The 13632-nt window shown below is 39.4% G+C and overlaps 2 protein-coding genes across 2 annotated transcripts in view; both read left to right on the top strand.

Annotated features, from left to right (window-relative positions):
• LOC136832382 (cryptochrome-1-like) overlaps positions 1-5864 on the top strand; it is a 30592-nt gene extending 24728 nt beyond the window's left edge. The window contains exons 4-5 of the mRNA XM_067093292.1: positions 2169-2295; positions 5738-5864. Of these exons, the coding sequence (XP_066949393.1) occupies positions 2169-2295; positions 5738-5803 (193 nt within the window). The 3' untranslated portion in view covers positions 5804-5864. The remainder of the gene's footprint in view (positions 1-2168; positions 2296-5737) is intronic.
• LOC136832024 (cryptochrome-1-like) overlaps positions 1-13632 on the top strand; it is a 368545-nt gene that overhangs the window by 307713 nt on the left and 47200 nt on the right. The gene's annotated exons all lie outside the window — the stretch shown is intronic.

Here is a 13632-nt window from a genome sequence, read left to right as displayed (position 1 = left end):
TTTCCTCTTGGCATAGATAAAACTCTCAAACTTATCAACCTGTGTGTAACTAACGTGTTCTCTTTCAATGGTAATTTTACAAACAAAAATTTGGCTGTAGCATGGGCAGTCCCCTATCACCTCTTTTAGCAAACTTGTACATGGAATATTTTGAAACAGAAATTTTGTCATCTATCAAACCCTGTAATATGATCTGGCTTAGATACGTAGCTATCATCTTTACTTTCTGGGACAATAGCTGGGAGACTTTAATGAATTTTTTAATAGGCTAAATTCGCAAGTTCCGACCATAAAATTTAAAACGGAATGGAAAAAGGACGGAAAACTGCCGTTCCTAGATGTACTGATCATAAGAGAACAGAACAGATATGCATTTACAGTATATAGAAAACCCACCTTCGCTGTTTCCTACATTCATTTCTTAAGCTACCACGACGTCTCCATAAAGATCATGGGAGGGTGCAACTTATTCCTCAGAGGACTTAGGATATGTTCAAATGGGTACCTAGATAAAGAATTCAACACGATCCGCCAACACCTAACGCAACTGCTCTATCCACCACACATTATCGAGAGGGCTATTAACAAAGCGAATAAAATATACTATAGAGGTCCCACTCACAACAGACAAATAGATTTCAACAACAAAATAAAGCTTCCATAAGACAAAAACATCCAAAAAGCCACCGAACAACTCAGGTCTAACAATCCCTTCATTTTCCATTATCCCAAATCCATCGGGAGTTCGCTCATTAATGTATACTTAAATAACAAAGGGGAAGAAGCCAGAGTTTACAAGATACTGTGTAAATTGTAATGACATTTACGTGGGGAGACAGGTAGATCGCTCTCACAAAGAATAACAGAGCACAAAAGATCAGTACATTACGCTCGGAGAGTTCGGGATTTTCCTACATATCAGAAATACAGGACATATCATAAACTGGAGTGGGGCAGAGCTGGTTTTCAAAAGTAGCTGTCCGTACAAAAGAAAGACGCTGGAATCTGCTATCATCAATCAAACCAACAATATGAACTTGTCAGGAGGACATTGGAAATTGGACGACATCGACGCTTTAATCCTCAGACCGCTCCTGAAGAAGGTGTTCCATGGCACATGACCACCAGAATCAACGCCAAACGGGAGTTAATGGGCAGAAAACCACTAGGGAACAGTTTACTCTCCTCCTTCTTAGGAAGCGGTCACCTTCATACCATCGGAGACTTAATGCCACACCTATATATGCTTTGTACATATATACCCTTGTAACATTTCATCTGTCCATATTTTTCCAGTGAACAGGGACACAGAAGGAAGTGCCCGAAATATATGGCTGCAGCGTTCAAATAGTGTTTTATGGGCCTTCTCATCTTCATATTATACTGTAGTATTACAGTCAAAGACATTCACATGTATATATATATATATATATATATATTATATATACATATATACAGTATACATGTGTGTGTATATGTATATATATATATATATATATATATATATATATATATAATGTATATATACACAGTTATTTAATATCCAGTAGTGTGACTGTTTTTACTGAAACACAGTACAGTATACACATGCATGCAATTACATTGTGTGTCTAGACATCTTAGAATTTCTGAGATTGTGATTGCCAGATGACCGAAGAGTGACACCTTCTCTTTTCAAAAATTACATGTGTAAATTTAATTATGTACTGCAATTACATTACAGTATGTAACTATGCTGTACACTGTAGTTAGAACTATTAACACACGATGAAAAAATAACATAACACATTACTTGCAAAGGTAGATATACAAAAGATTGATTTTATACATACCATAGATTCTTTATGAGGCAGGCAACAGCCTGAATAACCAACTCGGACTCGCACAGATTTAGACAGAAAACTGTCATTGTGTGCAGTTGTTTCAACATCCAATAAATCAAACATGCTTACTGGATTATTCAGTTAACAATGAAATGATTTTATTTTTGATGGACTTGAGTGAATTTTTAGAGAGTGAAATCTGATAAGTTGTGGTCCATTAAGTTGAAATGGAACAGTACCAAGTTATCCTAGCATCAACCTAACACTGTAAATGCAGTACAGATAGATATGCAATACTTTCGTAAATTAAAAAATGTCTAAATCATTTTCTTTGTTATGTTCCAGGTTTTTCTGGGAAGTACAAGAAGTTTACTTTAAATTGCATAAAGGGTTGCCTCCCCCATCTCATTCACTCACAGCACAGCTTATATGGCGAGAATTCTTTTATTGTATGTCTGCAAACAATCCAAAAGTAAGTTCATTATGTGTCGCTCTTAGAATTAATTTATTGCTACTTTACAAGAGATATTCCTGAGGGTTTCAAACTAATTTTAAAGGTCTTGGTTCTTTGCTAGCTGATTTAGATTAAAGATAACTTTGGCTTATTGTGAATCAGATTTAAGGCCGAACGTAAGGTTGTTATATTATTTTAAGAACTTGTCATTTTTAAAGTATTATCACACTACAGACCACTGGTTTACAAAAACATTTAAATGTGTTGTATTGTTAGCAACCTAAGACAGAATGAACATGAAATTGAAGTAAGAGATATATTTTAATCTCTATTTTTTAGTGCTGTTGTTTTGCTGAAAAACTGAATTTGAAGCTGTTTAACTTGTTTTCAGAAGTTTTCTAAATGTGCATGAACATTTGATGACTTTGATGCCTTTGAGAGATACAGTATAATCACTTGCTCCGTAGTGAGCTCGGTTAACCTGTCTCCACATATAAAACTGCAGCATGTGTACTATAAGAATCATTATAACGGTGTATACTGTAAATCCTAGTGTGTGGGCCAAACATTTTTGTACCTTTCCTCCCATTACTGTACTAATTACTGTTTTCTTTCTAAACTTCATGAGGATAATTGTCAAAAATCTTGTATTATCTGATTCTGTAAATAGATAATGTGACCACACCTAGACTTATGCTCAAAAACTGTTTGAATCACAAGATTTTTTATCATTCATACTTTATTCTGTGTACAGTTTCATTGTACACACCATATTTGCTGGTGTATAAGACACCCTCACATAAGACGTAAGACCCTATTTAAAAGGATATTTTATTGAAAAACAGTTTTAGTATGTTTCAGCATACATTTATTGAAAGATATTTTCAGGTGATTTTGTAGAGAAAAATATATGATTCTGTTCATGAAATACAATATTGTGAGAGTATGCTATGTATTGTATAAATACACTTCATACTCCAACACAAGCAAGCCTCATTTTTTCTCTTCCAAGCACAAACTATTAACAGTACACTTCCACATAACATAGTTCTCACTATGTTTTTCTTATTTTGCTTACACGTAAAAAAATTAAAAACTTTTCTCTCTCGCTTGTCTGTTTGCGGTGCTGAAACTGTGAACATTGGCTGAACTTTTAAAAACTTCCAAGGAGGCTTACAAGTCCTCCTTCAACACCACTAAACCATCAATGTCCTGTACCTCCTGTACCCCTACCTAAATGGTGACAGTGGCATTGAGGCATAGAGGGTCCCGGTCATCAAGAGGTAGATTCTTGGCTGAATGAACCTGGCAGATCAACAAAGGGAATTACTGACTGCTGAAATTCCTCTATGCCTTCATCAGAACCTTTCAAAGCTTTGCCACGAGTCTTGTTAGTGGAAAGCACACGTCGAATCTCGAACTGAAATAGTCATCCTTTTGACACCCCAAAGTCTGCAAACCCATGGAGATCTGAGTGTAGCCTTCAGCTCGACACCTTGTACTTGCATAGTGACAGCCCTCTTGTGATGAAAGCAGATTGAGGTCTAGTTCAACTTCCTTCTGACGGAGTTCTGCCATCACCTTGAGGGCCTGACTTCTTGACGTCTTCTTCCTAAAGCCTATTGTGTACAGGCATTTCCTCATTTACAATGGGGTTAGGTTAGAAAAACTCCATTTCTTGAAAAAAGCATAACTTGAAATTAGCTTAGCCTACACTAGGGTATACAGTAGTGTCTATACATATATGGTAGCCTAGCCTACACTGTACCCACAGCCTACCGTGGTTTTGTGATCATTAATGTATTTTTATACAGCAACTTCCTTATCAGTTGTTACCATATTGTATTACCATACTTGAGATAAAAATGTGTAGGCTATGTTTGTGCTGTAGACCTAGGCTAGCCCAGGCTTACACTCAGTATCCATTTGCAAAAGTCATATAGGCTATTGTAGCTGTATTTATGATAAAGATAATAATAATGACACTGCGCTATTTTAGGTACAGGATCCATTTATACTGTATTATTATATTGATATACTGTTATGCTGTATTATCATTGTAATATGTATAAAAAATTGTCCCGTCTGTGGCAAAAAGTGATTCTCAGAATCAGCTGATTCAGCCTACTAACTGAAAAGAATTAGGAAAATAATTTTGTACGTTGCTGAAAGAAATGAATGTATCAGTGGAATTATTATTATTATTCTCTAACACAAGTGTAAAACAGGTAAACAAAGGTAAATTAACATAAATGTAAAATGGGTCTACAAAGGTCAACTAGTATACTTTATATTAAAAGTAAAATCAGTCAAATCATTCACAATCACAAAACAGCTGTTTCCTGGCAATTTGTTTGTTTACCAATGTAAACTCTCTCTCTCTCTCTCTCTCTCTCTCTCTCTCTCTCTCTCTCTCTCTCTCTCTCTCTCTCTCTCTCTCTACATATCCTTTAATGAAATATGAATTACTGTATCACAGACATTAAGTTACGAAAGTTCACGATGCCTTCGCATGAGTGTGTGTATGCGTATAAGTACGTTACAATTTTTTTTTTTGCTTTGCTTAATTTATTGTACTGTTTTTATTACAAGTTTAGTTTATTCTAAGTATGGTTAGCACACTTAACAGTAAACAAGAGAATATTTCATCTCTAATCACCATAAAAATATTTAAAATGCTTATTTCATATATAGGCAAGTTTTGTTGTAATTACAAGTTTATTTTTTATTGTGTGTAGGCAAAAATGAAAAATAGTGATACCCATGTTGTACAGTAGTGTACTGCACGTACAGTATACCTAACGTATTTTGTGCCGGGTATGGGAAAGAAAAAAGAAGTTTGCTTTTTTTTGTGTCAAGTGTATTTATATGTATATTTTGGTAGAAACATGGAAAAATAAGGTGGGTAACTGGCTTTTGCATCAAGTTTCATTTGAAAGTGTGATGGATGTTGTTTATAAGCATATTTAGTGCTTACAATTGTGTTGTATTGACAAGGTAGGCTGAGTACGAGTTACCATTTCACATTTGTAGAGATTTTTAATCATGTCTGGAATTTTCCATTATCCAGCAGGCCCTATGATATGTTAATCTGGATACATGAGAGATTCCGATATTCATATTTTGAGGTTGCAAAAGGTGAGGTGTAGGTCTGCACAGGTTAACCTTGGAATTTGGGACCCAAATATGTATTTTCAGTTAAATTTAAGAATTAGTTGTTTACGTCTTTGGCACTGAGGTGCCCCCAGTCATTCACCTGTTGCTTTAGTAGGTAATAGTTAGCAGCTTGGCTCCCAGTTTATCTGCCTATCAGGCTTACATTATTGGTATTAATAAGAGGTTTGTATATAGGAAAACAAACTTGTTTAGTGTTATGTATACAGTATATGCTTTACCACTAAGGACTTACCTTATTTCCTTTGAGAATTTTTTTAACATTACTGTATAACCTTTGTTCCAGTATGACAAAATGAAGGGTAACCCTATATGCATAGATATCCCATGGTACAAGATGAAGAGCACTTAACGCGTGGAAAGATGGACGGACAGGCTACCCCTTTATTGATGCTTCATGAGACAGCTTCAAAGTTAGTTTATAGATTCTGATAGTTGTCTTACCTTAAATCAGTGTCAGTGAAGAATAACTACTGAGTATATTCGTTTTAATGAGAGCCCTATAAATCTCTTCCTTTTGGTGATGAGCATTGGTTTACTTTAAGTTATATAGTTTTTTAAGAAAAATGCTCATTGTATTCGCAAACTTGTACTTATTAACAAAATTAAATGATTTGGCTTTTATGTCATGTTCATTAAAAAAAAAATTACATTGAGAAACCTCTTATGAGCTTTTGAAAAATTGTATCTGAAATATACATTGCTAGACATTTTGATGTCCATTTCTTTTAGTGAGTGTATTAATTTTAATTTTACACAAAATCTAAAAAAAGGAAGGATGGATTCATCATGTCTGCCGGACAGCTGTGGCATGTTTTTTGACAAGAGGTGATCTCTGGATCAGCTGGGAAAAAGGACTCCAGGTATGTAATGCAATATTTGATTTTTCATTACCGAATAGAATTCAGATTTGTAAAGGTCTTTAAGAAGAAATCATAGTTTATTCATATGTTCTTTTGTAATGGAAGGGAAATGAAGAATGTAATAATGTTATCATTGCTGATAGTATATTGTAGATAGTTGTACTGTATAATGAAAAGATGTCCTTGAAATCTCTTGTAGACAGTTCAACAGTATCTGTAGCAGCCTCTTTGTAAGTGAAAAGTGTTTGACCTTAACTGACCAGTTAATTTGACTGGGTCAGGTGCTTGACATGGTAACTTATGAAGGGCTAGCCACAAGGTTGGGTCACCAGTCAGTTTGCCTTAGTTTAGAGTATGAGTTGAATATATCATGGTGATTAACTAAGTCATTTCACAGTGAGAGTAAGTCAGAAAGAGAAGAGAACCCACTGATTATTTGCCCTTGGCTACGTTGTAAACTCTACCATAAGTTTTGACTATGCTACTTTCTGAATTCTTTGGGTATGTTTGACATTACATTATATAGTATTTAAGTACTAAAAGATTTCCAGTGGCACATACTGAAAATACACAAACAGAGCACAGGTTTACCTTATAGTATTCTGGTAACTGTTGAAATGATTTTTGATGGCACAATGAAAATATGTGCAGGAGTTGTAGGTTAAGTGTATCATGTTACTGATATCAGTAATACTACTGAATGGAATGTTGTTATGTCTGTGGTTAGCAACTCGTTACCTAACTCTGTCTGTGCCAAGATTTTGGCGCGAACGTCAGTTGCCCTGTACCCACCATGGGATTAAGACACTTCTGTAATAAACCATCAACACAGGAATAGTGCCTCTTACTTACCCTGGCCATATAGTATCCTATATGGCGCAGTGACGGAATATTACCTATGCAGAATGTCGGGGTTTCGTAGAACATCGCCGAAAAGCACCCCTAGATTAATAAGACCTAGAGACACCAGAAGTGGCATCGGCAATGGTGCAACAGTGGATCTAAACACATTAGTTCAGGCATTAGGTACGGTCATACGAACAGGTGGGAATAATTCCAGCACTAGGCAGGGGGGAACAGCAAGCATATTTCCCCAAAATTGCATGTATGTGATGTCAGCGGAGGATTTTAGGCGCTGGAAAGCGATCTACGGAAGGTTGATAAAAATCAGCAAGTTTTTCCCGTGATGAGGCAGTAATGAATATCAGGCTACTATCACGAAGACAAATTGCAAAGTGCAATAGACGCCCAGTTATCCTGAGCCACTTGGAATGCCCTAGGGGTAGAGGACGCCTTTGATGCCCTGAGAAAAATAACCACGAAGACAGCGAACAGAGTGGTTGTGTGGGATGAGTTCTTCACAGGAAGACAGAGAGAAGAAACGGCAAAGGTATACATCCACAGGTGCCAGCGGGAGGCCCTCGAGTATCACGTTTGCTGCCCTAAGTGCAGAGAGGATTTGTGTGAATATGTGCTGGCAGGTAAAATTGTGAGTGGCATACGGAATCAAACGTTAAAACAGGATATTTTAGAAAACTTTGAGAAGTACAATTCTGCTAGTGCAATCATGGCAAAGTGCGAGGCATTCAAGGAGGCAGTACAGGAATGCGTGGGCCCCACACAAAGAGGGGAGCTTGAAGAGAGTTCAACGAGGCGGGCATTGAGAGGGAGGAGGAATCAAGCATTGCCACTGGAAGAAGTAGCAGCAGTGAAGACAAATTACCAGAAAAAGAAGGAAGATGTGGCAAAATTGAGCTTTAAGGCAAGAGTGAAATGTGAGTTTTATGGGAAAAGAAATATGGTGGCAGATCAGCTGAGCAGGATGGACCAGCTTGTAGGGACTGAGTGGTCCCTGCATCAGGAGGTGGCATACAAGCTGCTAGAGGTGTGGAGCGGCCCATCAGTTCGCCTGTTTTGATTAACTGGCGTCTAGTACCATTTTTTTAAAGTTTTTGAGTTTTCCAATCAAAGTGTCTTAGTTTTTGATATGCTTAACATATCAAAATTTCCCCAAAAGATGAGCTAATTAGAAGCTCTGAATAATACTCAGATCTTTGAAGCCTAGTTTCTCAGAGTGGGGAAAAAATGGCTTACACCAATTTGTCAAACTGGGAATGAACTGACCTGTTCGCCACAGCCCAAAATGCCAAGCTAATTTGTCACAGGAGAGAGAGAGAAGATTCTGCTATGCCCCATCGGAGCCACCTGAAGAGGACAGCCTGCAAGAGATGTTCCTAAGCATGAACAGAAAGGAGGAGGAGGTTTTGAAAAACACCATATGGCTAAAGGAGATCATCAACAGAGCTTAGACCTCTGAACAAGGCAAGGAGGCCCTTCCAGGAAGGATGAAGGCCCACAATATCCGAGGGAAAGGGCCAATGGTTACCCGCTGGAAGAACCTCTCAGTCCTTCAGGCGATGAATACAGTCTATCTTGATAGCCTTTTACCTTAGAGATTGCCCGCAGGTCCCTGGCCACGTCCACCATGGCTCCTGTGGTCGTGGTCCAACAAGTGGCTAGAGGGGCATAGAACCCAAGAAGAAGGGCTCTACTCAGGGCAGTTGGCACCCTACTTTCCTGAAGGAGGAAGGTGAGGGGAAGAAACGGCCATTAGCTGGCCAGTTCTTTTCAGTGGAAACCCCCGTGGAATGGAGGTGAGTACCACGGGCAACAATCTTGTAAAGTGCATTGTTTCAGTGTAAGTGTAGGCCCCATCCTGAGGGGTGGTAGACTCAGTCCTTCCCACCTGAGGGAAAGTGAGTAGCCAGGGTAGACCCCCAGCCCAAGATGATATCCTGGCAAATTGTGGGGAGTCCAGTGGACCCAGGGCACTCCCACTTCTTAAACCTAGTAGCCGGTAGATCAGCCTCACACCTAAGGGGTGAGGCACCATTTATAAAAGGAAAGGTTTGTGTTCTAAATTTAAAATTAATTTGTATTTTTCCTAAGTCTACAAGTCAAGCCTTGTCTTTCATAAAGAACTGACCCACCTCTGCCACCCTTCTTTTTTCCTATACTACCTTTTATTTACAATTGTGATACTTTTGAGATAGGGGTGCAACCCTACAGTGACTGAGGTTGGCCAACAGAGGTCAGGGTAGGAGGCCCTAGGCCTACCTGACAATCCTGTGTTTTGTAGTCAGTGCACAGCCAAAGTGCCTGATGCACTCCAACATTACATTTATGAAAGCTGCTGTTTTTATACCTAGGAAAAATAAAAGTTACTTTTAAATTTGGTATATTTCCTCCTATAATCAAACTACTGTACCTCTTCCTTGGACTTTGCTTAAGATATGAAGATGTACACACTTAGAAATATTTATCAAAATACAGTCGACCCCCGCCTATTCGCAGTTCAGGATTTTGCGGCTTCACCTATTTGTGGATTTTTCTGTGGAACCCATCTCCAAGTTATTCACGGAAAAATTCGCCTATTCGTGGATTTTTCCATTAGAACAGTATTCCGTGGTTTTAAACTAAGTTATTTTTGTGACTACTGTAATTTACTGCACGTTAACATTTTCATAATATAAAATAATAATTAACAGTACTAATTTTCAAATATTAGTAAGTTTAATAATGTTAAGTAATAAGGTTAAAAAATAGTAGTAATAATAATACTGTACTGTAATACGTACAGTTGATGATGATGATGACCAGCTGTGGCTATACAATACCTAGAGGATACAAACACCATCCCCACCAACAGAAAAGCTGCAGAATGAAGTCTAGAGGCACAAAAGACCACATCCTGATAGACAAAATGGTAATGAAGAATAGTAAGAGAAGGAGAACCAACCTAAGCATGGCATGGATTGACTATGAGAAAGCCTTCGACATGATACGCACATGTGGCTAACAGAATGCCTGAAAATATATGGGGAAGAGGAAAACACCATCAGCTTCTTCAAATGTACAATGCACAACTGAGTACGGTACTTAGAAGCTCTGGGATAAAAATAGCTGAGGTTAACATCAGGAGATGGATCTTTCAAGGCAACTCACTGTTCCCACTACTCTTCACAGTAGCCATGATTCCCATGACAAAAGTACAGCAGAAGATGGATGTAGGGTACCAGCTCAAGAAAGCAAGCAACAGAATTAACCCTCTGATGTTCATGGACAACATCAAGCTGTATGGTAAGAGCATCAAGGAAATAGATACCCTAATAATTCAGATCGTAAGAATTGTATCTGGGGACATCAGGATGGAGCTTGGAATAGAAAAATACTCCTTGGTCAACATACAAAAAGGCAAAGTGACAAGGACTGAAGGGATAAAGCTACCAGATGGGAAGAGCATCAAACACACAGATGAGACAAGATACAAATACCCGGGAATAATAAAAGAAGAGGATATAAAACACCAAGAGATGAAGGACACGATCAGGAAAGAATATACAGTGTGCAGAGACTTAAGGCGATACTCAAGTCAAAACTCAACGCCGGAAACATGACGAAATCTATGAACATATAGGCAGTCCCAGCAATCAGGGATACAGCACAGGAATAGTGGAGTGGACGGAGGCTGAACTCCGCAGCATAAACCAGAAAACTAGGAAACACATGACAATACACAAAGCACTACACCCAAGAGTAAATACAGGCAGACTATACATAACATGAAAGGAAGGGGCGAGAGGTCTACTAAGCATAGAGGACTGCATCAGCATCAAGAGTAGAGCACTGGTGCAATATCTGAAAACCAGTGAAGACGAGTGGCTGAGAAGTGCATGGGAAGGACTGATAAAAGTAGACGAAGACCCAGAAACATACAGAGACAGGAGAATGAAAAACAGAACAGAGGAATGGCACAGCTACCAATGCACAGACAGTACATGAGACAGACTAAAGAACTGGCCAGCAGTGAAATATGGCAGTGCCTACAGATAGGAGAAACTCAAGAAGGAACAGCAGGAATGCTAAGAGCGGCACAAGATCAGGCCCTAAGAACAAGATATGTTCAAACAGCAGTGAATGGAAACATCTCACCCATATGCAGGAAGTGCAGTATGAAAGACTAGGCTATAAACCACATAGCAAGCGAATGTCCAGCGCTCGCACAGAACCAGTACAAAAAGAGGCATAATTCAGTAGCAAACACTGGAGCCTGTGCAAGAAACACCAGCTAGCTTGCAGTAATAAGTGATATGAACCTGAGGGAGTGATAGAAAACGATCAGGCAAAGATCCTCTGATACTATGGTATCAGAACAGATAGGGTGATACACGCCAATAGACCAGATTTGACGCTAATTGACAAAATCAAGAAGAAAGTATCACTCACCGATGTCGTAATACCATGGGACACCAGAATAGATGAGAAGGAACGAGAAAAAAATTGATAAGCATCAAGACCTGAAAATAGAAATAAGAAGGATATGGGATATGCCAGTGGAAATTGTACCCATAATCATAGGAACACTAGGCACTATCCCAAGATCCCTGAAAACAAACCTGGAAAACTAGATGCTGAAGTAGCTCAAGGACTCATGCAGAAGAGTGTTCTGTTAGAAACAGCTTACATAGTGAGAAAATTGATGGACCTTAAGGGCAGGATGCAACCCGAACCCCATACTATGAAAACCACCCAGTCCAATAGGATGACTGCGATAGACAATAATAATAATAATAATAATTAATAAAATAATGTTGATTAGAGACAATGATGATGAATTATTTGTGCAGTCCAATAAATGAAGATGAGGATATGACTGCACAGCAAAGCAGAGGAGTTACATCTCCTCTAAAATAGGTGCCTCTTCCCTTCTTAGGGACTTGGGGAGGCACTTTTGGCTCTTAGGGGAGGCTTTGGAGGATCCTTTTCGTCCATTTGATAAATGAGGTGATAGGCAGGTGCTGTCACTGCTTCTTCATGCTGATGAGAGTGTGATTATAGGGTGCCATTGCATCAAGGGCATGGAGTATTCCATATAATTGATCCCATGCCAAAATCGCCTCTTTCAGCTCCTTGGTCATCCTCATAAGTTGGGACAGACATTCCAAAGATAGGCCCTCATCTGAACCTGGCATGTCTTCTTCCTCCCTGGCAGACTTCATCAGTTCTTCCAAATCCTGGTCCATTAGAGGGTCAGAGTGGGCATCACTGAGGGTTCCTACTTCATCCTCGGTGATGTCATTGAAGCCTTCTCCACCAAGCATCCTTGCCAATACGACTGCCTTATCAGTGGCTAAATGCTGAATTTCTTCAGGAGAGAAGCCCCTATAATCGTGCACACTTTGGCCACAACTTACTCTAGCAAGCATTCAGGGTCTCCTTCTTCATGTCTTTCAACAAATGGTCAATGACGATCAGACGAGGCAATCATGAATTTACGCCAGTAGTCCTTCAGCGTAAATTCACTGTCATTGTCCAGTGCCTGAAGAAGGTGGTCAAGGGAGTTCTGGGTGTAGAGTGCCTTGAAGGCATGGATCGTGTCCTGGTCCATAGGCTGGAGGAGAGAGGTCGTGTTGGCAGGGAAGAACTCGAGCTGGATTCCCAGTAATAAAGATTGAGAAGGTGGCCACCAACATTATTCATAATCAGCAAAACCTTTGAACTCCATGCCCAAGTCGTTGAGGTATTGCTTAGCTTGAGAGTGGTGAAGCTTGAATGAACCAGTTAGATGTAAAGACTTTGGTGATCCAGGCCTGGGGTTGTGCATCCGAAACACAAGCAACAACCCTTTGTTCTTATTTTTGAGGGCCCTCTGGGGTTTGCAGCCTTGTAAATGAAGCTTGGTTTCAGCATGAAGCCAGCAGCATTGCCATAGATGGTAAGGGTAACCCTATCCTTCTGGGCCTTGAACACACAGAGGCTCTGGCTTTGTCCTCCATGAGGTATGTCTGGGAAGTCATCATCTTCCAGAACAAGCTTGTCTCGTCCATATTGAACACCTACTTGGATGGTAGCCTTTGTCCCTGGTGATTTTCTGAAGGTCTTGGGATATTTCACGACCCTTTCCATGTCTGCTGATGCTGCTTCCCATGCAGAGAAACATTTTGTGTTGGAACCACCTCTGAAACTGGTGGAACCACCCTTGCTGGCTTGAAAACCTTGAGGAGCTGATGATGGTCCTGCTTGTGGCTCTTCCTCCTCTTCTACTTCTTCTTCTTCTCCTCCACAGGTTTGTCGAAGCCTTCCAAGAAGTTTGCTTTCCCAACAATTGCCTTCCTCTACATCACCACCTTCCCTAACAGTTGAAAACTGCTGGTACAGTTGTCGTGCCTTCTCAAGGATGATGTTGCCGTGCCGAGGGGATGTTCCTCTTCCAGCAGTCCTTTATCCAGTATGCCAGTGCAGATTCCATCTTAACAAT

Source organism: Macrobrachium rosenbergii, chromosome 49 (genome assembly GCF_040412425.1).
Source record: "Macrobrachium rosenbergii isolate ZJJX-2024 chromosome 49, ASM4041242v1, whole genome shotgun sequence".
Lineage (NCBI taxonomy): Eukaryota > Metazoa > Arthropoda > Malacostraca > Decapoda > Palaemonidae > Macrobrachium > Macrobrachium rosenbergii.
The sequence above is the reverse complement of the archived record's forward strand: the minus strand, read 5'-3'. Positions and strand labels throughout refer to the sequence as shown.